Source organism: Oncorhynchus mykiss, chromosome 28 (genome assembly GCF_013265735.2).
Source record: "Oncorhynchus mykiss isolate Arlee chromosome 28, USDA_OmykA_1.1, whole genome shotgun sequence".
Lineage (NCBI taxonomy): Eukaryota > Metazoa > Chordata > Actinopteri > Salmoniformes > Salmonidae > Oncorhynchus > Oncorhynchus mykiss.
The window spans coordinates 5,635,237-5,661,585 of NC_048592.1; the positions used below are offsets into that span (position 1 = coordinate 5,635,237).

At 44.7% G+C, this 26,349-nt stretch overlaps 1 protein-coding gene across 3 annotated transcripts in view; it reads right to left on the bottom strand.

The window, feature by feature from the left end:
• zbtb46 (zinc finger and BTB domain containing 46) overlaps window positions 1–26,349 on the bottom strand; it is a 233,872-nt gene that overhangs the window by 116,898 nt on the left and 90,625 nt on the right. For all 3 annotated transcript variants that reach the window (XM_021588887.2, XM_036966903.1, XM_036966902.1), the window contains exons 2-3: window positions 21,764–21,989; window positions 20,585–21,377 (exon numbers count right to left, since the gene is read on the bottom strand). In XM_021588887.2, the coding sequence (XP_021444562.1) occupies window positions 20,585–21,377; window positions 21,764–21,952 (982 nt within the window). In that variant the 5' untranslated portion in view covers window positions 21,953–21,989. The remainder of the gene's footprint in view (window positions 1–20,584; window positions 21,378–21,763; window positions 21,990–26,349) is intronic.

The window sequence follows — 26,349 nt, forward strand, 5'->3', positions numbered from 1 at the left end:
ATCCAACAGGGAATAACTACACAGATTAGGCCATCCAACAGATAATACCTACACAGATTAGACCATCCAACAGTTGATAACTACACTAATTAGACAATCCAACAGGTAATAAATACACAGATTAGAGCATTCAACAGGTAATAACTACACAGGTTAGATCAAATGGAACAGGTAATATCTCCACAGATTAGGCCATCCAACATTTAATAACTACACAAATTAGGCCATCCAACAGGTAATACCTACACAGATTAGGCCATCCAACAGTTGATAACTACACTAATTAGACCATCCAACAGGTAATAACTACACAGATTAGACCATTCAACAGGTAATAACTACACAGGTTAGATCAAATGGAACAGGTAATATCACCACAGATTAGGCCATCCAACATTTAATAACTACACAAATTAGGCCATCCAACAGATAATAACTACACAAATTAGGCCATCCAACAGGTAATACCTACACAGATTAGGTCATCCAACAGGTAATAACTAACAGATTAGGCCATCCAACAGGTAATACCTACACAGATTAGGACATCCAACATTTAATAACTACACAGATTAGGCCATCCAACAGGTAATACCTACACAGATTAGGCAATCCAACAGGAAATAACTACACAGATTAGGCCATCCAACAGGGAATAACTACACAGATTAGGCCATCCAACATGTAATACCTACACAGATTAGGCCATCCAACAGGTAATAACTACACATATTACACCATCCAAACGGTAATAACTACACAGATTAGGCCATCCAACAGGTAATACATACACAGATTAGGCCATCCAACAGGTAATAACTAACAGATTAGGCCATTCATCCGGTAATACATATACAGATTAGGACATCCAACATTTAATAACTACACAGATCAGGCCATCCAACAGATAATAATTACAGAAATTAGGCCACCCAACAGGTAACACCTACACATATTAGGCCATCCAACAGGTAATAACTAACAGATTAGGCCACCCAACAGGTAATACCTACACAGATTAGGACATCCAACATTTAATAACTACACAGATTAGACCATCCGACAGGTAATACCGACACAGATTAGACCATCCAACAGGTAATAACTACACAGATTAGGCCATCCAACAGGTAATAACTAACAGATTAGACCATCTAACCGGTAATAACTACACAGATTAGACAATTCAACAGGTAATAACTACACAGATTAGACCATCCAAAGGGTAATAACTAACAGATTAGACCATCCAACAGGTAATAACTACACAGATTAGATCAAATGGAACAGTTAATAGCTACACAGATTAGAACATCCAACAGGTAATACCTGTACAGACTAGGACATCCAACAGATAACTACACAAATTAGGCCATCCAACAGGTAATACCTACACAGATTAGGCCATACAACAGGTAATACATACACAGATTAGGCCATTCAACAGGTAATAGCTACACAGATTAGGCTTTACAACAGATAATAACTACAGAAATTAGGCCATCCAACAGGTAACACCTACACATAGTAGGCCATCCAACAGGTAATAACTAACATATTAGGCCACCCAACAGGTAATAAATAACAGATTAGGCAATCCAACAGGTAATAACTAACAGATTAGTCCATCCAACAGGTAATACCTACACAGATTAGGCAATCCAACAGGAAATAACTACTCAGATTAGGCCATCCGTTAGGAAGAACTACACAGATTAGGTCATACAACAGGTAATATCTCCACAGATTAGGCCATCCAACAGATAATAACTACACAAATTAGGCCTTCCAAAAGGTAATACCTACACAAATTAGGCCATACAACAGGTAATACCTACACAGATTAGGCCATCCAACAGGTAATAACTAACAGATTAGACCATCCGACAGGTAATACCGACACAGATTAGACCATCCAACAGGTAATAACTACACAGATTAGGCCATCCAACAGGTAATAACTAACAGATTAGACCATCCAACCGGTAATAACTACACAGATTAGACAATTCAACAGGTAATAACTACACAGATTAGACCATCCAAAGGGTAATAACTAACAGATTAGACCATCCAACAGGTAATAACTACACAGATTAGATCAAATGGAACAGTTAATAGCTACACAGATTAGAACATCCAACAGGTAATACCTGTACAGACTAGGACATCCAACAGATAACTACACAAATTAGGCCATCCAACAGGTAATACCTACACAGATTAGGCCATACAACAGGTAATACCTACATAGATTAGGCCATCCAACAGGTAATAGCTACACAGATTAGGCCTTACAACAGATAATAACTACAGAAATTAGGCCATCCAACAGGTAACACCTACACATAGTAGGCCATCCAACAGGTAATAACTAACATATTAGGCCACCCAACAGGTAATAAATAACAGATTAGGCAATCCAACAGGTAATAACTAACAGATTAGGCCATCCAACAGGTAATACCTACACAGATTAGGCAATCCAACAGGAAATAACTACTCAGATTAGGCCATCCGTTAGGAAGAACTACACAGATTAGGTCATACAACAGGTAATATCTCCACAGATTAGGCCATCCAACAGATAATAACTACACAAATTAGGCCTTCCAAAAGGTAATACCTACACAAATTAGGACATCCAACATTTAATAACTACACAGATTAGGCCATCCAACAGGTAATACCTACACAGATTAGGCAATCCAACAGGAAATAACTACATAGATTAGGCAATCCAACAGGGAATAACTACACAGATTAGGCCATCCAACAGATAATACCTACACAGATTAGACCATCCAACAGTTGATAACTACACTAATTAGACCATCCAACAGGTAATAAATACACAGATTAGAGCATTCAACAGGTAATAACTACACAGGTTAGATCAAATGGAACAGGTAATATCTCCACAGATTAGGCCATCCAACATTTAATAACTACACAAATTAGGCCATCCAACAGGTAATACCTACACAGATTAGGCCATCCAACAGTTGATAACTACACTAATTAGACCATCCAACAGGTAATAACTACACAGATTAGACCATTCAACAGGTAATAACTACACAGGTTAGATCAAATGGAACAGGTAATATCACCACAGATTAGGCCATACAACAGGTAATACCTACACAGATTAGGCCATCCAACAGGTAATAACTAACAGATTAGACCATCCGACAGGTAATAACTACACAGGTTAGATCAAATGGAACAGGTAATATCACCACAAATTAGGCCATACAACAGGTAATACCTACACAGATTAGGCCATCCAACAGGTAATAACTAACAGAGTAGACCATCCGACAGGTAATACCGACACAGATTAGACCATCCAACAGGTAATAACTACACAGAATAGATCAAATGGAACAGTTAATAGCTACACAGATTAGAACATCCAACAGGTAATACCTGTACAGACTAGGACATCCAACAGATAACTACACAAATTAGGCCATCCAACAGGTAATACCTACACAGATTAGGCCATACAACAGGTAATACCTACATAGATTAGGCCATCCAACAGGTAATAGCTACACAGATTAGGCCTTACAACAGATAATAACTACAGAAATTAGGCCATCCAACAGGTAACACCTACACATAGTAGGCCATCCAACAGGTAATAACTAACATATTAGGCCACCCAACAGGTAATAAATAACAGATTAGGCAATCCAACAGGTAATAACTAACAGATTAGGCCATCCAACAGGTAATACCTACACAGATTAGGCAATCCAACAGGAAATAACTACTCAGATTAGGCCATCCGTTAGGAAGAACTACACAGATTAGGTCATACAACAGGTAATATCTCCACAGATTAGGCCATCCAACAGATAATAACTACACAAATTAGGCCTTCCAAAAGGTAATACCTACACAAATTAGGACATCCAACATTTAATAACTACACAGATTAGGCCATCCAACAGGTAATACCTACACAGATTAGGCAATCCAACAGGAAATAACTACATAGATTAGGCAATCCAACAGGGAATAACTACACAGATTAGGCCATCCATCAGATAATACCTACACAGATTAGACCATCCAACAGTTGATAACTACACTAATTAGACCATCCAACAGGTAATACCGACACAGATTAGACCATCCAACAGGTAATAACTACACAGATTAGATCAAATGGAACAGTTAATAGCTACACAGATTAGAACATCCAACAGGTAATACCTGTACAGACTAGGACATCCAACAGATAACTACACAAATTAGGCCATCCAACAGGTAATACCTACACAGATTAGGCCATACAACAGGTAATACATACACAGATTAGGCCATCCAACAGGTAATAGCTACACAGATTAGGCCTTACAACAGATAATAACTACAGAAATTAGGCCATCCAACAGGTAACACCTACACATAGTAGGCCATCCAACAGGTAATAACTAACATATTAGGCCACCCAACAGGTAATAAATAACAGATTAGGCAATCCAACAGGTAATAACTAACAGATTAGGCCATCCAACAGGTAATACCTACACAGATTAGGCAATCCAACAGGAAATAACTACTCAGATTAGGCCATCCGTTAGGAAGAACTACACAGATTAGGTCATACAACAGGTAATATCTCCACAGATTAGGCCATCCCACAGATAATAACTACACAAATTAGGCCTTCCAAAAGGTAATACCTACACAAATTAGGCCATACAACAGGTAATACCTACACAGATTAGGCCATCCAACAGGTAATAACTAACAGATTAGACCATCCGACAGGTAATACCGACACAGATTAGACCATCCAACAGGTAATAACTACACAGATTAGGCCATCCAACAGGTAATAACTAACAGATTAGACCATCCAACCGGTAATAACTACACAGATTAGACAATTCAACAGGTAATAACTACACAGATTAGACCATCCAAAGGGTAATAACTAACAGATTAGACCATCCAACAGGTAATAACTACACAGATTAGATCAAATGGAACAGTTAATAGCTACACAGATTAGAACATCCAACAGGTAATACCTGTACAGACTAGGACATCCAACAGATAACTACACAAATTAGGCCATCCAACAGGTAATACCTACACAGATTAGGCCATACAACAGGTAATACCTACATAGATTAGGCCATCCAACAGGTAATAGCTACACAGATTAGGCCTTACAACAGATAATAACTACAGAAATTAGGCCATCCAACAGGTAACACCTACACATAGTAGGCCATCCAACAGGTAATAACTAACATATTAGGCCACCCAACAGGTAATAAAAAACAGATTAGGCAATCCAACAGGTAATAACTAACAGATTAGGCCATCCAACAGGTAATACCTACACAGATTAGGCAATCCAACAGGAAATAACTACTCAGATTAGGCCATCCGTTAGGAAGAACTACACAGATTAGGTCATACAACAGGTAATATCTCCACAGATTAGGCCATCCAACAGATAATAACTACACAAATTAGGCCTTCCAAAAGGTAATACCTACACAAATTAGGACATCCAACATTTAATAACTACACAGATTAGGCCATCCAACAGGTAATACCTACACAGATTAGGCAATCCAACAGGAAATAACTACATAGATTAGGCAATCCAACAGGGAATAACTACACAGATTAGGCCATCCAACAGATAATACCTACACAGATTAGACCATCCAACAGTTGATAACTACACTAATTAGACCATCCAACAGGTAATAAATACACAGATTAGAGCATTCAACAGGTAATAACTACACAGGTTAGATCAAATGGAACAGGTAATATCTCCACAGATTAGGCCATCCAACATTTAATAACTATACAAATTAGGCCATCCAACAGGTAATACCTACACAGATTAGGCCATCCAACAGTTGATAACTACACTAATTAGACCATCCAACAGGTAATAACTACACAGATTAGACCATTCAACAGGTAATAACTACACAGGTTAGATCAAATGGAACAGGTAATATAACCACAGATTAGGCCATCCAACATTTAATAACTACACAAATTAGGCCATCCAACAGATAATAACTACACAAATTAGGCCATCCAACAGGTAATACCTACACAGATTAGGTCATCCAACAGGTAATAACTAACAGATTAGGCCATCCAACAGGTAATACCTACACAGATTAGGACATCCAACATTTAATAACTACACAGATTAGGCCATCCAACAGGTAATACCTACACAGATTAGGCAATCCAACAGGAAATAACTACACAGATTAGGCCATCCAACAGGGAATAACTACACAGATTAGGCAATCCAACAGGTAATAACTAACAGATTAGGCCATCCAATGGGTAATAACTACACAGATTAGAACATCCAACAGGTAAATACTACACAGATTAGACCATCCAACAGGTAATAACTACACAGATTTGGCCTTCCAACAGGTAATACCTATACAGATTAGGCCATTTAACAGGTAATAACTAACAGATTAGGCCACCCAACAGGTCATAACTAACAGATTAGACCATCCAGCAGGTAATAACTATACAGATTAGACCATCCAACAGGTAATAACTACACAAATGAGACCTTCCAACAGGTAAACTCACAGATTAGGCCACCCAATGGGTAATAACTACACAGATTAGGCCATCCAACAGGTAATAACTAACATATTAGGCTATCCAACAGATAATAACTAACAGATTAGGCCATCCATCAGGTAATAACTACACAAATTAGGCAACCCAACAGGTAATAACTAACAGATTAGGCCATCCAATGGGTAATAACTACACAGATTAGAACATCCAACAGGTAAATACTACACAGATTAGACCATCCAACAGGTAATAACTACACAGATTTGGCCTTCCAACAGGTAATACCTATACAGATTAGGCCATTTAACAGGTAATAACTAACAGATTAGGCCACCCAACAGGTCATACCTAACAGATTAGACCATCCAACAGGTAATAACTATACAGATTAGACCATCCAACAGGTAATAACTACACAAATGAGACCTTCCAACAGGTAATAACTAACAGATTAGGCCATCCAACAGGTAATAACTAACATATTAGGCTATCCAACAGATAATAACTAACAGATTAGGCCATCCATCAGGTAATAACTACAAATATTAGACCATCCAACAGGTAATAACTACACAGATTAGACAATCCAACAGGTAATAACTACACAGAGTAGACCATTCAACAGGTAATAACTACAAAAATTAGGCCTTCCAACAGGTAATAACTACACAGATTAGGCCATCTAACAGTTAATAGCTAACAGATTAGACCATCCAACAGGTAATAACTACACAGATTAGACAATCCAACAGGTAATAACTACACAGAGTAGACCATTCAACAGGTAATAACTACAAAAATTAGGCCTTCCAACAGGTAATAACTACACAGATTAGACCATCTAACAGTTAATAGCTAACAGATTAGACCATCCAACAGGTAATAACTACACAGATTAGACCACCCAACAGGTAATAACTACACAGAATAGGCCATCCAACAGGTAATAACTACACAGGTTAAACCATCCAACTGGTAATAACTAACAGATTAGAACATCCAACAGGTAAATACTACACAGATTTGGCCTTCCAACAGGTAATACCTATACAGATTAGGCCATCCAACAGGTAATAATTATACAGATTAGACCATCCAACAGGTAATAACTACACAAATGAGACCTTCCAACAGGTAATAACTAACAGATTAGGCCATCCAATGGGTAATAACTACACAGATTAGGCCATCCAACAGGTAATAACTAACAGATTAGGCCACCCAACAGGTATTAACCAAAAGTTTAGACCATCCAATACGTAATAACTACAGAGCTTAGGCCATACACCAGGTAATGTCTACACAGATTAGGCCATCCAACATGTAAAAACTACACAGGTTAGATCAAATGGACAGGTAATAGCTAAACAGATTAGAACATCCAACAGGTAATATCGCCACAGATAAGACCATCCAACAGGTAATAACTACACAGATTAGACCATCCAACAGGTAATACCTACACAGATTAGGCCATCCAACAGATAATAACTACACAAATTAGGCCATCCAACAGGTAACAACAAACATATTAGGCCATCCAACAGGTAATACCTATACAGATTAGGCCATTTAACAGGTAATAACTAACAGATTAGGCCACCCAACAGTTCATAACTAACAGATTAGACCATCCAACAGGTAATAACTATACAGATTAGACCATCCAACAGGTAATAACTACACAAATGAGACCTTCCAACAGGTAATACCTACACATATTAGGCCACCCAACAGGTAATAAATAACAGATTAGGCAATCCAACAGGTAATAACTAACAGATTAGGCCATCCAACAGGTAATAACTACACAGATTAGGCAATCCAACAGGAAATAACTACACAGATTAGGCCACCCAACAGGTAATAACTAACAGATTAGGCCATCCAACAGGTAATAACTACACAGATTAGGCAATCCAACAGGAAATAACTACACAGATTAGGCCACCCAACAGGTAATACCTACACATATTAGGCCATCCAACAGGTAATAACTACACAGGAATAGGCCATCCAACAGGTAAATACTACACTGATTAGACCATCCAACCGGTAAATACTACACTGATTAGACCATCCAACAGGTAATAACTACACAGATTAGATCATCAAACAGGTAATAACTACACAGATTAGACCATCCAACAGGTAATAACTAACAGATTAGACCATCCAACAGGTAAATACTACACTGATTAGACCATCCAACAGGTATAAACTACACAGATTAGACCATCTAACAGGTAAAAACTACACAGATTAGGCCACCCAACAGATAATAATTACACAGATTAGACCATCCAACAGTTAATAACTACACAGATTAGACCACCCAACAGGTAATAACTATACAGATTAGGCCACCCAACAGATAACTAACAGATTAGACCTTCCAACAGGTAATAACTATACAGATTAGGCCACCCAACAGATAACTAACAGATTAGACCTTCCAACAGGTAATAACTACACCGATTAGACCATCCAACAGGTAATAACTACACAGATTAGACCATCCAGCATTTAATAGATAACAGATTAGACCATCCAACAGGTAATAACTACACAGATTAGACCACCCAACAGGTAATAACTATACAGATTAGGCCACCCAACAGATAACTAACAGATTAGACCTTCCAACAGGTAATAACTACACAGATTAGACCATCCAACAGGTAATAACTACACAGATTAGACCATCCAACATTTAATAGATAACAGATTAGACCATCCAACAGGTAATAACTACACAGATTAGATCAAATGGAATGACACTCTCATTTACTCACTCGCAAAGAACCATTGACTGTTTGGGTCAATATGGTTCCACGTGGAACCATAACCCCTGAGGAACCCTAATTGTTAGTGTGTAGTAAACCTGTGGTGTGCATGTACACTAGACCTCACTCCCTCATAGCATGCCCATGCAGTGTGAGGGTAGCAGGGGTAAAGAGGGGAAGATATAAGAGGAGAGGAGAGATAAAAGGGATGAAGGGGGCATTAGGGCAGGAGATAGATTAGTACGGCTGAGAAGGGAGGAAGGCAGGTTAAGAAGGGATATGGAGGTTGAAGGAGGTTGATTGATTAAAAGAGTTTAAACTGTCACCAAGAAAAACACTGGGTATAATTTGGGATTTGCATGTGAACGTGTGCAGTCCATATCACACACACACACACACACACACACACACACACACACACACACACACACACACACACACACACACACACACACACACACACACACACACACACACACACACACACACACACACACACACACACACACACACACACACACACTAACACACACACAGCTCCAATATATGAAGGAGAGCAGAAGTGACTGTGTGAAATAGAGGGATGGAGGAGAGGACAGATGGAAATGAAGGACAGACAGTGGCTTCCAGGGCTTCCTTTGGCCCTCTCTGACGGACAAATAAAATGACACACATACTCAAAGGGCCCTATACAACAATACACATACCCACTCAACACACCACTATACAACACACAACACACATAGACCCAACAACCACCCCACGTGAAAGCATTCAACACAAAAACACTGAATGTTTTATCCTTTTCATTGTCCTCCGTGCTTTTAACACTTCTATCTCTTCTAGGAGTAGGTTGCTGTCAGATGGGAAGGACGGGGAGGGGGTGAGCAAGGGAGGGAAAGGTTGAGGGGTAAGAGAAGGAGGAGGAACGGGTGGGAGGAACAGGGAGGGAAGGATGAACGTGTCAAAGGAAGGGAGACTTTGCCCTCGAGCAAGAAGCCTCCCACGAGTGTGTGTGCGTGTGTTGTGAGTAAGTTGTGACTTGGCCAATCTGACACACCCACAAGCCAGCAGACCTCCACATCCTGTTAGGGCCGTACGTTGGTCAAACACCACCTCCCTCTCTCCTCCCCCTTCTCATACTGGTCAGACGACACACCCACAAGCCAGCAGACCTCCACATCCTGTTAGGGCCGTACGTTGGTCAAACACCACCTACCTCTCTCCTCCCCTTTCTCATACTGGTCAGACGGGTGAAGGAGTGTGTGTGAAGGGGGGAGTTCACTACAGTCAATAGAACAAACCTCTCTAAAATAAACAAGAGGAACAAGAGAGAGAGAGCAAGTGTAAGACGCCCCAGGGTGTGGTTTTTGAGGGCTTCTCTCTCTCACACTTAAAAGCCACATGCAGACACATAAAAACGCACACGTTGTTCACTGTCGAGTTCTGCTACACACACACACTCACACACTCAGGCATTTAAACCACTACTCTCCCCTCCCTCTCTATCCAGCGTGCTCCTGAATAACACCCAGTCAGAGGTCTGAGTTACACCCCAGAGAGCTGGACAGGCCAACAGTCTGACTGATCTATCCATTACAGAGCATCCTGTCACGACAGCAGCACCGGAGTCTTAGTTATACACTGTCAAACTACAGCAGTCCTCCCCTTTGCTCCACACTACTGCCATTTCCCCAACTGGTTCTTCGTAACACATCCATTCTACTATATCAGTCAATCTTCCCTCTGTATCTCAATACACAACCACACAAGCCCTAAACTACTACACATGGTTGCTCACAGTCCAGGGTTCATCCACAGTGTGAGTATGCCTTTAGGTGTGGGCATATTTGCATGTTGTCTGTTGCTGTGTGTGTGTGTGTGTGTGTGTGTGTGTGTGTGTATATGTTTGAGATACTGTGAATGTACAACCACAGCAGCCCCTTGCGCCAACAGGACATCCTGTCAGGTTGCCTTCTGGGTAACTTTAGATCTGAACGATCAATGTGCGCTTAGCGCACATACTTGCATGTGTGTATGTATGTGCATGAGTGCATCCGGTGTGTGTGTGTGTGTGTGAGTGGTGTGTGTGTGTGTGGGGGCTGTGGTTAGCTGGGGAGCACAGGCCCTGCCCAGGTGCACGGTGAGATGGCTAATCTTTAACTCCCCCAGCTCAGTTGCTCCTCTCTCCTCCACCCTTCACTAATCCTCTCATCACCGCTCCTCTCCACTTTCCCCTCTTCTCTCCTTCTCCCATCCCTCCCTCTTAGCTGTGTTCCATTGGCAGTCTGTTGACAGGTGGGGGTGCGGACGTTTGGGAAAATACATGGTCAGGCCTGGGGAGGAGGTGGCTTCCTGTACACCAGGGTTCTGTGGAGCCAGAGGGTTTATAAATACACCAGGTGTGGAACACACATAGAGGAGGTAGCTTCCTGTACACCAGGGTTCTGTGGAGCCAGAGGGTTTATAAATACACCAGGTGTGGAACACACAGAGAGGAGGTGGCTTCCTGTACACCAGGGTTGTGTGGAGCCAGAGGGTTTATAAATACACCAGGTGTGGAACACACAGAGAGGAGGTGGCTTCCTGTACACCAGGGTTGTGTGGAGCCAGAGGGTTTATAAATACACCAGGTGTGGAACACACAGAGAGGAGGTGGCTTCCTGTACGCCAGGGTTCTGTGGAGCCAGGGGGTTTATAAATACACCAGGTGTGGAACACACAGAGAGGTGGCTTCCTGTACACCAGGGTTCTGTGGAGCCAGATGGTTTATAAATACACCAGGTGTGGAACACACAGAGAGGAGGTGGCTTCCTGTACACCAGGGTTCTGTGGAGCCAGATGGTTTATAAATACACCAGGTGTGGAACACACAGAGAGGTGGCTTCCTGTACACCAGGGTTGTGTGGAGCCAGAGGGTTTATAAATACACCAGGTGTGGAACACACAGAGAGGAGGTGGCTTCCTGTACTCCAGGGTTCTGTGGAGCCAGATGGTTTATAAATACACCAGGTGTGGAACACACAGAGAGGTGGCTTCCTGTACACCAGGGTTGTGTGGAGCCAGAGGGTTTATAAATACACCAGGTGTGGAACACACAGAGTTGAGGTGGCTTCCTGTACACCAGGGTTCTGTGGAGCCAGGGGGTTTATAAATACACCAGGTGTGGAACACACAGAGAGGAGGTGGCTTCCTGTACACCAGGGTTCTGTGGAGCCAGGGGCTTTATAAATACACCAGGTGTGGAACACACAGAGAGGAGGTGGCTTCCTGTACACCAGGGTTCTGTGGAGCCAGGGGGTTTATAAATACACCAGGTGTGGAACACACAGAGAGGAGGTGAGAGAAAGGGAAGACAGGGGGGACCAGATGATGCAATAGTTGAAAGGGTGAAAGATAGGCTAGTGTGCGTACATGTGTGTGTTTGTGTTTGTGGTGTAGGCGTAGGGGTTTCAGCTGGTGTACTGTCCATAATGTCCAACAGGATGTGAGGTCATACGACAAAGATGGAGGGTAGGCGTTGAGAAGTGGTAGTTACCATGGAGATAATAGAACAGTGGGCTACTGAAAGAGAGAGACAGGAGGCAGAAGAGAGGAGGAGGGGGAGAAACAGACGAGAGAGGAGGGGGAAAAACTGTGTAACAGTCTTCCGTCACGACTACCAACAGAACAAATAACCATTCAGCCCCAAAACGGAGGGACAGGGGGAAGTGGGGAGGGAGTGAATGGGGGAGGTGGGGTGACAGGGCACAACACGTCAACAGGGTGGATAGGCTGCCAAATATGGGGGAGCTTGGTGAAGAGAGGAGAGATTGAGGGGGAAAGAAAGAGAGGAAAAGAGAAAGAGAGTGAGAGAAGGCAAGAAAGAGAAAGAGAGTGCGAAAGAGAGAGAGAGAGACAAAGGAGAGACAATTCAACGTCACCCAGGCATAACCCAGTACTTGTCAATCAGTGAGTCGGGTTAAAAAATGAAGTCTACGTTTTTAAATATTAAATCTATTTTGGTTTTTAATGGAGAGACAGTGAATTAAAAGGAGGAAAATAAATATATAGAGTAGATTATTAAACGGGGAAAAAGAGGAGGGATAGAAAACCAGAGAGGTGCGAGAGGGGTGAGGGGGTTGAAATCTGTTCAGGGTGTTTTAAATATTAAACCTATTTCAAGTTTAATGAAGTGCAAATACTATGGGGAGAGTCTTAACTGGAGTACAGAGCAGAAAGGGGTGAAAGGGGGAGCTGATTCATTATTTCAGACGTTCACCTTTAGACTGTGGAGACTTGGGGAGAAGGAAGGAAGGAAAAAGCCAACAAGAGAAAAAGTCGACAAAGAAGTGATGAAGTGCGGGCAGTTTTAAAGAGGCCTGGCTACCCCAGGTGAGTGTGGAAGGCCCCATGGGAATTGTCAGAATGATGAGAGTATAATAGTCATGCGGGCCCAAACACACACAGAGCAGAATGCCTGTCTGGTACTCGGCTAACAACAATAAAGGGATTGTATTTAATGAAAATCATTTTCTAACATGGTTTACAAGGTGACCAACACACTAGGCCTAGTCTAAGAGAGTGTTGCGGACCTATGGGTAACATATAATCTGCATAGAAACAGCATAAAGAGTCTGACCTCATCTTGAAGAAATACTTTGTTTATACAGTACTGTATGTGTAAGGGCCTTACAGTGTGTGTGTGTGTGTGTGTGTGTGTGTGTGTGTGTGTGTGTGTGTGTGTGTGTGTGTGTGTGTGTGTGTGGTTCAGTGGAGGCTGCTGAGGGGAGGACGGCTCATAATAATGTCTGGAATGGGGTGAATGGTTGGAATGGTGTATAATGGTTGGAATGGGGTGAATGGTTGGAATGGCGTATAATGGTTGGAATGGGGTCAATGGTTGGAATGGCGTATAATGGTTGGAATGGAGTGAATGGTTGGAATGGCGTATAATGGTTGGAATGGGGTGAATGGTTGGAATGGCGTATAATGGTTGGAATGGAGTGAATGGAATCAGACACAAGAAAAGCATGTGTTTGATGTCATTCCATTTTCTCCATTCCAGCCATTCTTATGAGCCGTCCTCCCCTCAGCAGCCTCCAGTGGTGTGGTTGTAGCTGTTGGGTAGACTGTGAAGCCCCAGTAGATAGCAGAAAGAGTGAGAGAAGTTCACATAGATTGGTGGGATTTCACACCCTCATCAAACACTGTGTGTAATCGATAAGTTAGGGCTGGAGAGAAACCCCTGTTTCGCTTATCTGCCCACATCTACATGAGCAGATGCTCTAAGCAGTGTGTGTGTGTGTGTGTGTGTGTGTACACATCACACTGTCCATCTTCTAAGAATTTCCAAAATCCCCCTAGCCAAACCAAAAGGTCACAATGTGGGTTTTTCACAGATGGAAAAAACCCTCAAAACTCACCAGTTCTTTTTTATTAGGCCAAACAGCAGCTGTATTTAGCATACGTTTACCCCCTAAACAAAGCTAACAGGAAGAGAGAGACAGAAGAGAAGTAACACTGAAATCAAATAGTTCCTAAGAACGAGTACCTCGCTTGAGTCATATGAAGTAATCCAGTTACATTAAAGTGTTATTTGGTAGCGAATTGTAAAATATAATTGTATGTCTTATTTATATATTGTATTTCTAAATACTGTCCCTATCAAATGCTATTATTAAGCAACATTTTCAAATAAAGGATTGAACATGGAACACATACCCTATTCAAAATGATCCTACATGTCTACTGTATACAAACACATACCCTATTCAAAATGATCCTACATGTCTACTGTATACAAACACATACCCTATTCAAAATGATCCTACATGTCTACTGTATACAAACACATACCCTATTCAAAATGATCCTACATGTCTACTGTATACAAACACATACCCTATTCAAAATGATCCTAAATGTCTACTGTATACAAACACATACCCTATTCAAAATGATCCTACATGTCTACTGTATACAAACACATACCCTATTCAAAATGATCCTACATGTCTACTGTATACAAACACATACCCTATTCAAAATGATCCTACATGTCTACTGTATACAAACACATACCCTATTCAAAATGATCCTACATGTCTACTGTATACAAACCAACAAAGACCGAATAAATCCATATAATGAATGAAATGTGATTTGAAACGTCACACACACAAACGGGTTCAAAAACACACACAAACGCGCACACACACATTCGGATGCGCACATACACACGCACCCACACACACAGAGAATTCAGTTCGCTGCTCACTGGCCACGATAATGATATCAAGCCCACAGCAGATGTTTGCAAGTGAAGGGAATCTAAGGAAACCAAATCCTATTTCTCCCAGCTGTTTAAGTCAACATGCATTTCCAAGAAAACAGTAAATGGCTCAGTATCAAGACTATCTGATCCTTACATAGTCTTGAAAACCCTAGGTAACACAGTGACTATAGGGTCTAGTTTCAATTTTGGGATATTTACATAGTCTTGAAAACCCTAGGTGACACAGTGAATACAGGGTCTGGTTTCAATTATGGGATATTTACATAGTCTTGAAAACCCTAGGTAACACAGTGAATATAGGGTCTGGTTTCAATTATGGGATATTTACATAGTCTTGAAAACACTATGTAAATATCCCATAATTGAAACCAGACCCTATAGTCACTGTGTTGTCTAGGTTTTTCAAGACTATGTAAATATCCCATAATTGAAACCAGACCCTATAGTGACTGTGTTGTCTAGGTTTTTCAAGACTATGTAAATATCCCATAATTGAAACCAGACCCTATAGTCACTGTGTTGTCTAGGGTTTTCAAGACTATGTAAATATCCCATAATTGAAACCAGACCCTGTATTCACTGTGTCACCTAGGGTTTTCAAGACTACAGAGAGAGCGACAGTGAGAGAGGACGAGAGAGAGAGTGTTTAGGTATTATTCCATCAATAAGGAATGAAGCAATTAAGCTACTCTCAGAGTTGAGGTGCCCTTTTCTCTCTTATCACTACTAGAGGATGTCATAGAAACCAACCGGACTGGATGGTGTCTCCACACACACACAAACACACACTCTTTTACTAATCCCACCACAGGTGTTTGGTTGCACCTTAATTGGGGCGGACGGGCTCGTGGGAATGGCTGAAGCGGAATAGGTGGAATGGTATCAAACACAATGTTTCCATGTGTTTGATACCATTCCATTCGCTCCGTTCCAGCCATTATTGAATCCCACCATTCCTCCATAAACTACCAGTACAACCCCAACCCCCTTCCTCAAACACACAACCCTTCCTCTTGTGCAGCCCATATTGCTAAAACTCCATGGTCAGACGACACAATACCAATACTCTGAACCCCTGAAAGACAACACTCCATTACTGCACACAAGACTTCAACTAAACCACTACTCTCACACATCCAAAGACCAGCTCTGCCAGGGGAAACAGCAATTCAGCTACTGACATCCTGATCTAACGAAAACCTTTCACAAAATATGGAAGGCAAAATACCACTGATAGGTAAATGCCAGGGTTTGGCTGCACTAGTGCCAAACGCTGCCAAAATACATTACCGGCAAACAGACACTTCCTGTCACCTTTAGTCAAGGCTGGGGGAACATTTCCTGGGTAATGCCAACCCTGCAACCTTACGCTGCTTTGGACAAAACTGGGCATGCATGTGTGCGTGCAGGAGTGTGTGTGTGTGTGTGTGTGTGTGTAGGTGTGTGCGTGCAGGTGTGTGTGTGTGTGTGTGTGTAGGTGTGTGCGTGCAGGTGTGTGTGTGTGTGTGTGTATAGTTGTGTGCGTGAAGGTGTGTGTGTGTGTGTGTCTGTGTGTGTGTGTGTGTGTGTGTGTGTGCGTGCAGGTGTGCGTGCAGGTGTGTGTGTGTGTGTGTGTGTGTGCAGGTGTGTGTGTGTAGGTGTGTGTGTGTGTGTGTGCATGCAGGTGTGTGTGTGTGTGTGTGTGCGTGCAGGTGTGTGTGTGTGTGTGTGTGTGTGTGTGTGTGTGTGTGCGTGCAGGTGTGTGTGTGTGTGTGTGTGTGTGTGTGTGTGTGTGTGTGTGTGTGTGTGTGTGTGTGTGTGTGTGTGTGTGTGTGTGGTTATGTGTCCCGGACTTCAAGACAATTTATAGTTAAGTAAATTAATAAAAAGCTTATACGGATCCGTCCTTCACTCCTCCCTCTCTCTCAATCCCTTCCCTGCCTCTCCCCACTCTCCCTCCCTCTCAATCCCTTCCCTGCCTCTCCCCACTCTCTCTCCCTCCCTCTCAATCCCTTCCCTGCCTCTCCCCACTCTCCCTCCCTCTCAATCCCTTCCCTGCCTCTCCCCACTCTCCCTCCCTCTCAATCCCTTCCCTGCCTCTCCCCACTCTCCCTCCCTCTCAATCCCTTCCCTGCCTCTCTCCACTCTCCCTCCTTCTTCTAGCCTCCCTCCCTCCCTCCCTCCCTCCCTCCCTCCCTCCCTCCCTCCCTCCCTCCCTCCCTCCCTCCCTCCCTCCCTCCCTCCCTCCCTCCCTCCCTCCCTCTCAATCCCTTCCCTGCCTCTCCCCACTCTCCCTCCTCCTTCTAGCCTCTCTCACTCCTCCCTCCCTCCCTCTCAATCCCTTCCCTGCCTCTCCCCCACTCTCCCTCCTCCTTCTAGCCTCTCTCCCTCCTCCCTCCCTCCCTCTCAATCCCTTCCCTGCCTCTCCCCACTCTCCCTCCTCCTTCTAGCCTCTCTCTCACCTCTCCCCCTCCCCCGTCTCCGATTCTGCCTTGCCCCATACTTTTTTTCTCTTCTGCCCTCCCTCTCCCCCCCTCTTCTCTCCTAACTTGCCACCCATTCCTCTCCTTCCCCCCTACTCCTCCCACACAGCCCTGTCTTTCTCCTCTTCGTCTCTCCCCCTCCTCCCTCTTCAGAGAAGTCCTTCCCTAAACCCCAGAGTCTGGATGGCGAGGACACGCTGATAATCCATGCGCTGACCCAGGTCAATTCAATTACCCTGTTTTCTTTAGCTGCTACCACGCTTGTGCCCATTTCACAGCCAACTCCCTTAATGCACCCATGATTAGCTTCCCCTCACTTTTAATGATCTACCTATCCACACACACACACACACCTCGTAACTATCGAAGCCAGCCTGTGTCAGACACACACACACATCTTGTACCTACTGACGTCAGCCAATGGCAGTAAAGGAGAGAAAGACACACACCTAATGGTTTAATGTTCCCTCTAAAGGAATCTAAACACTCCCATAGTTATCGAAATGTCCAAGGCTCAGGAGGTTCCTAGGAAGAGGTTTGTTATCTAAGGCAATTCATCTGTACTGTCTAACATTTTGTACAGTTGAGGTCGGAAGTTTACATACACCTTAGCCAACTACATTTAAACTCAGTTTTTCACAATTCCTGATATTAAATCCTCGTAAAAATTCCCTGTCTTAGGTCAGTTAGGATCACCACTTTATTTTAAGAATGTGAAATGTCAGAATAATAGTAGAGAGAATTATTTATTTCAGCTTTAATTTCTTTCATCACATTCCCAGTGGGTCAGAAGTACACTCTATTAGTATTTTTTTTCCTATTGTATTATTGACTGTATGCTTGTTTATTCCATGTGTTGTTGTATGTGTCAAACTGCTGTGCTTTATCTTGGCCAGGTCGCAGTTGTAAATGAGAACTTGTTCTCAACTAGCCTAGCTGGTAATTTTTTTTTTTTTTTTTTTTAATATTTAAACTGGTAGCATTGCATTTAAATTGTTTAACTTGGGTGAAACGTTTCGGGTAGCCTTCCACAAGCTTCCCAGAATAAGTTGGGCCCATTCCTCCTGACAAAACTCGTATAACTGAGTCAGGTGTGTAGGCCTCCTTGCTCGCACACACTTTATAAGTTCTGCCCACAAATGTTCTATAAGATTGAGGTCAGGGCTTTGTGATGGCCACTCCAATACCTTGACTTTGTTGTCCTTAAGCCATTTTGACACAACTTTGGAAGTATGCTTGGGGTCATTGTCCATTTGGAAGACCCATTTGAGACCAAGCTTTAACTTCCTGACTGCCTTGAGATGTTGCTTCAATCTATCCACAAAATTTTCCTCCCTCATGTAGCCATCTATTTTGTGAAGTGCACCAGTCCCTCCTGCAGAAAAGCAACCCCACAACACGATGCTGCCATCCCCGTGCTTCACGGTTGGGATGGTGTTCTTGGGCTTGCAAGCCTCCCCGTTTTTCCTCCAAACATAATGATGGTCATTATGGACAAACAGTTCTATTTTTGTTTCATCAGACCAGAGCACATTTCTCGAAAAGGTATGATCTTTGTCCCCATGTGCAGTTGCAAACCGTGTCTGGCTTTTTTGGGGCGGTTTTGGAGCAGTGGCTTCTTCCTTGCTGAGCGGCCTTTAAGGTTATGTCGATATGGGACTTGTTTTACTGTGGATATAGGTACTTTTTTACCTGTTTCCTCCAGCATCTTCACAAGTTCCTCTGCTGTTGTTCTGGGATTGATTTGCACTTTTCGCACCAAAGTATGTTTATCTCTAGGAGACAGAATGCGTCTCCTTCCTGAGCGGTATGACGGCTGCGTGGTCCAATGGTGTTTATACTTGCGTACTACTGTTTGTACAGATGTCAAGCAAAGAGGCACGGAGTTTGAAGATAGGTCTTGAAATACATCCACAGGTACACCTCCAATTGACCAAATGATGTCGATTAGCCTATCAGAAGCTTCTCAAGCCATGACATAATATTCTGGAATTTTCCAAGCTGTTTAAAGGCACAGTCAACTTAGTGTATGTAAACTTCTGACCCACTGGAACTGTGATACAGTGAAATATAAGTGAAATAATCTGTCTGTAAACAATTGTTGGAAAAATGACTTGTGTCGTGCAAAAAGTAGATGCCCTAACCAACTTGCCAAAACTATAGTTTGTTAACAAGACATTTGTGGAGTGGTTGAAAACGAGTTTAAATGACTCCAACCTAAGTATGTAAACTTCCGACTTCAACTCTATGTGCCTTTTGCTTTACCTTTCAAAATGATATAAGATAATCATGTTACCAAATATGAATTAAGTAGATACAACCAAAGCATATAGCACAAGCTGCCCACCCTTCTCCTGTACCGAGGATGAAGCTCAGCTACCTGGGACCACCAGCTCCATCACTCTCTCTCTCTGTAACCCTCCCATGTACCCAGGGTAAGAGTGTCCTACCAGGAATGTCTTTTCCATTGTAGCTCCACCCCGTCACGCCCATCATGGAGGGCAGCGGCGACCCTGGCCTGCTGTCTCTGTCCCCCTCGGCCTGCTGGGTAATGTGTCTGACCGTGTCCTTGTTCTTTCGGTTCTTCCTCCGCCCAGACCCGGAGGGCTGCCACGGCCCTTCTCCTCCTCCCCCCTGATCCCCCTGTGTCCCTGCGCCCACATTGGGCCCATCCCGGGGGTGAGAAACGGAGGAGGGTGAGACTTGTTCCTCTTTGACAGTGATGGGGCGGTAGCTGTGTGGCCAGGCGGGCTGGGAGTCGTGACCACCGTCCTCTTGGCTCTCGTGGCTCTTGGGTGGTTCCTGGTCCTCTTTCCCGTAGGTACTGCCACTACCCTCATGGCAGCTGGCAATGGCGGAGTCCCCAGAGGAGTTGGCCGGGCTGGTACGCCTCCCCAGCCAGGGCGAGGAGCTTCGTCCTGATATGATAGACACCAAGGCTTCTGACGCCACCCCTCCTCCACCTCCCCCGATCCCAGCGCCCGCGGCAGCCCCCATCTCGACGTCGGCCAGTTCAGAGCGGAGACTGATGTCCAGCGCGGCCCTGATGAAGCCGTGGCAGGCCTGGACGATGTCGGTCATCTGTAAGTAGCTGGCGGCTGACATCACCTCAATGACGTTTTTACTGGTCAGCGCCAGGTGGGCCGAGTACATGAAGTCCAGGATGGCCTTGAAGCCTGTCGCCGTGACGATGTCCAGGTGAGTGACAGTCGTCTGGTGATGTGGCTCCGCCCCTTTCTTCACCTGAATGATGAATAATAGTACGTTTGGTGACCTGTCGTTACTGTTTGGCCCTTCACATTTACATGTTAGTCATTTAGCAGACGCTCTTATCCAGAGCATTCATCTTACAGTAGCTAGGTGAGACAACCACATATCACAGTTGTAGTAGGTAGATTTTCCCTCAATGAAGTAGCGAAATGTTAGTAGGAAAAGACAAGCGCCGTGAGGTCAATATGCTTAACATAGTATGAGGGTAATCCGTCATTCAAGCAACCAATCAATCAATTAACCCCATATAGAGCAGGCAAAGGGGACAGCAGCACGTAATTGTGATCTGGGATTAAGGCCAACTTCCAGTCCTCCACCACCAACGTACATAAACATCTCCACAGATCTCCCACACCCACCTGGCAGTAGAGGGTCTTGAAGTAACGCGAGGAGCCCAGGAGGACGTTCTTGTGGGCCTTGAAGATCTTCCCCTCCACGATGACACAGGCGTCACACAGGATGCCATGCTGCCGCTGCTCGCTGAGCTCCCGCAGGAGCTGCCGGTAGTGGGACGAGATCTCCATGTCCTCCTTCCTGTTGCTGTTCATTGGGTTAGCTGACCTGTTAGCCTCTCCTGGATACGGTCTGAGGGAGAGAGAGTTTACAGTTTCATTTGGTTAGCTGACTGGGAGGAAGGGAGACTGGGACGGTGGTAGGTAGGTTATAACAAACCAGTCCACCATCCAATACAGTTTGCCAGTTAGAGTAAAACATTGACAGAGTTTGGGAGTATGAGATGAGCTATACAATTCCTAATGACTAATTACCACAAAGCATAAAAAATGCACACATTGCCTCAGAATCCCTGATTCAAAGCAATGCAAAATATTCCAACATGGCCCAATCAGCTACTGACAAACCAAGCACTGTGTGTTGTACAGCCTGGAGAACTGTGGTTCAACCTGGAGACTAGAGACAGTGTGTGTGTGTGTATGTGTGTGTGTACGTATGTATATACTTGAAGTCAGAAGTTTACATACACTTAGGTTGGAGTCAACCACTGCACAAATGTCTTGTGCAGTGGTTCACAAGTCCTTGCTCCTCTCTCTATGGGGAGAACAGGTCCTTGCTCCTCTCTCTATGGGGAGAACAGGTCCTTGCTCCTCTCTCTATGGGGAGAACAGGTCCTTGCTCCTCTCTCTATGGGGAGAACAGGTCCTTGCTCCTCTCTCTATGGGGAGAACAGGTCCTTGCTCCTCTCTCTATGGGGAGAACAGGTCCTTGCTTCTCTCTCTCTCTCTCCATGGGGAGAACAGGTCCTTGCTCCTCTCTCTATGGGGAGAACAGGTCCTTGCTCCTCTCTCTCTCTTTATGAGGAGAACAGGTCCTTGCTCCTCTCTCTCTCTCTATGGGGAGAACAGGTCCTTGCTCCTCTCTCTCTCTCTCTTTATGGGGAGAACAGGTCCTTGCTCCTCTCTCTCTCTCTACATGGGGAGAACAGGTCCTTGCTCCTCTCTCTCTCTCTATGGGGAGAACAGGTCCTCGCTTCTCTCTCTCTCTCTCCATGGGGAGAACAGGTCCTTGCTCCTCTCTCTCTCTCAATGGGGAGAACAGGTCCTTGCTCCTCTCTCTCTATGGGGAGAACAGGTCCTTGCTCCTCTCTCTCTCTCTTCATGGGGAGAACAGGCCCTTGCTCCTCTCTCTCTCTCTATGGGGAGAACAGGTATTTGCTCCTCTCTCTATGGGGAGAACAGGTCCTCTATCTCTCTCTATGGGGAGAACAGGTCCTTGCTTCTCTCTCTCTCTCTCTCTCTATGGGGAGAACAGGTCCTTGCTCCTCTCTCTATCTATGGGGAGAACAGGTCCTCTCTCTCTCTCTCTCTCTCTATGGTGAGAACATGTCCTCTCTCGCTCTCTATGGGGAGAACAGGTCCTCTCTATCTCTATGGGGAGAACAGGTCATTGCTTCTCTCTCTCTCTATGGGGAGAACAGGTCCTTGCTTCTTCTCTCTCTCTATGGGGAGAACAGGTCCTCTCTCTCTCTCTCTATGGGGAGAACAGGTCCTCTCTCTCTCTCTCTATGGGGAGAACAGGTTCTCTCTCTCTCTCTCTCTATGGGGAGAACAGGTCCTCTCTCTTTCTCTCTATGGGGAGAACAGGTCCTCTCTCTCTCTCTATGGGGAGAACAGGTTCTCTCTCTCTCTCTCTATGGGGAGAACAGGTCCTTGCTCCTCTCTCTCTCTCTATGGGGAGAACAGGTCCTTGCTCCTCTCTCTCTCTCTCTTTATGGGGAGAACAGGTCCTTGCTCCTCTCTCTCTCTCTACATGGGGAGAACAGGTCCTTGCTCCTCTCTCTCTCTCTATGGGGAGAACAGGTCCTCGCTTCTCTCTCTCTCTCTCCATGGGGAGAACAGGTCCTTGCTCCTCTCTCTCTCTCTATGGGGAGAACAGGTCCTTGCTCCTCTCTCTCTATGGGGAGAACAGGTCCTTGCTCCTCTCTCTCTCTCTATGGGGAGAACAGGTCCTTGCTCCTCTCTCTCTCTCTTCATGGGGAGAACAGGTCCTTGCTCCTCTCTCTCTCTCTATGGGGAGAACAGGTCCTTGCTCCTCTCTCTCTCTCTTCATGGGGAGAACAGGCCCTTGCTCCTCTCTCTCTCTCTATGGGGAGAACAGGTCCTTGCTCCTCTCTCTATGGGGAGAACAGGTCCTCTATCTCTCTCTATGGGGAGAACAGGTCCTTGCTTCTCTCTCTCTCTCTCTATGGGGAGAACGGGTCCTTGCTCCTCTCTCTATCTATGGGGAGAACAGGTCCTCTCTCTCTCTCTCTCTATGGTGAGAACACGTCCTCTCTCGCTCTCTATGGGGAGAACAGGTCCTCTCTCTCTCTCTATGGGGAGAACAGGTCATTGCTTCTCTCTCTCTCTATGGGGAGAACAGGTCATTGCTTCTCTCTCTCTCTATGGGGAGAACAGGTCCTTGCTCCTCTCTCTATGGGGAGAACAGGTCCTTGCTCCTCTCTCTATGGGGAGAACAGGTCCTTGCTCCTCTCTCTATGGGGAGAACAGGTCCTTGCTCCTCTCTCTATGGGGAGAACAGGTCCTTGCTCCTCTCTCTATGGGGAGAACAGGTCCTTGCTTCTCTCTCTCTCTCTCCATGGGGAGAACAGGTCCTTGCTCCTCTCTCTCTCTCTATGGGGAGAACAGGTCCTTGCTCCTCTCTCTCTCTTTATGAGGAGAACAGGTCCTTGCTCCTCTCTCTCTCTCTATGGGGAGAACAGGTCCTTGCTCCTCTCTCTCTCTCTCTTTATGGGGAGAACAGGTCCTTGCTCCTCTCTCTCTCTCTACATGGGGAGAACAGGTCCTTGCTCCTCTCTCTCTCTCTATGGGGAGAACAGGTCCTCACTTCTCTCTCTCTCTCTCCATGGGGAGAACAGGTCCTTGCTCCTCTCTCTCTCTCTATGGGGAGAACAGGTCCTTGCTCCTCTCTCTCTATGGGGAGAACAGGTCCTTGCTCCTCTCTCTCTCTCTTCATGGGGAGAACAGGCCCTTGCTCTCTCTCTCTCTATGGGGAGAACAGGTATTTGCTCCTCTCTCTATGGGGAGAACAGGTCCTCTATCTCTCTCTATGGGGAGAACAGGTCCTTGCTTCTCTCTCTCTCTCTCTCTCTATGGGGAGAACAGGTCCTTGCTCCTCTCTCTATCTATGGGGAGAACAGGTCCTCTCTCTCTCTCTCTCTCTCTATGGTGAGAACATGTCCTCTCTCGCTCTCTATGGGGAGAACAGGTCCTCTCTATCTCTATGGGGAGAACAGGTCATTGCTTCTCTCTCTCTCTATGGGGAGAACAGGTCATTGCTTCTCTCTCTCTCTATGGGGAGAACAGGTCCTTGCTCCTCTCTCTCTCTATGGGGAGAACAGGTCCTTGCTTCTTCTCTCTCTCTATGGGGAGAACAGGTCCTCTCTCTCTCTCTCTATGGGGAGAACAGGTCCTCTCTCTCTCTCTCTATGGGGAGAACAGGTTCTCTCTCTCTCTCTCTCTATGGGGAGAACAGGTCCTCTCTCTTTCTCTCTATGGGGAGAACAGGTCCTCTCTCTCTCTCTCTATGGGGAGAACAGGTTCTCTCTCTCTCTCTCTATGGGGAGAACAGGTCCTTGCTCCTCTCTCTCTCTCTATGGGGAGAACAGGTCCTTGCTCCTCTCTCTCTCTCTCTTTATGGGGAGAACAGGTCCTTGCTCCTCTCTCTCTCTCTACATGGGGAGAACAGGTCCTTGCTCCTCTCTCTCTCTCTATGGGGAGAACAGGTCCTCGCTTCTCTCTCTCTCTCTCCATGGGGAGAACAGGTCCTTGCTCCTCTCTCTCTCTCTCTATGGGGAGAACAGGTCCTTGCTCCTCTCTCTCTATGGGGAGAACAGGTCCTTGCTCCTCTCTCTCTCTCTATGGGGAGAACAGGTCCTTGCTCCTCTCTCTCTCTCTTCATGGGGAGAACAGGTCCTTGCTCCTCTCTCTCTCTCTATGGGGAGAACAGGTCCTTGCTCCTCTCTCTCTCTCTTCATGGGGAGAACAGGCCCTTGCTCCTCTCTCTCTCTCTCTATGGGGAGAACAGGTCCTTGCTCCTCTCTCTATGGGGAGAACAGGTCCTCTATCTCTCTCTATGGGGAGAACAGGTCCTTGCTTCTCTCTCTCTCTCTCTCTATGGGGAGAACGGGTCCTTGCTCCTCTCTCTATCTATGGGGAGAACAGGTCCTCTCTCTCTCTCTCTCTATGGTGAGAACACGTCCTCTCTCGCTCTCTATGGGGAGAACAGGTCCTCTCTCTCTCTCTATGGGGAGAACAGGTCATTGCTTCTCTCTCTCTCTATGGGGAGAACAGGTCATTGCTTCTCTCTCTCTCTATGGGGAGAACATGTCCTTGCTCCTCTCTCTCTCTATGGGGAGAACAGGTCCTTGCTTCTTCTCTCTCTCTATGGGGAGAACAGGTCCTCTCTCTCTCTCTCTATGGGGAGAACA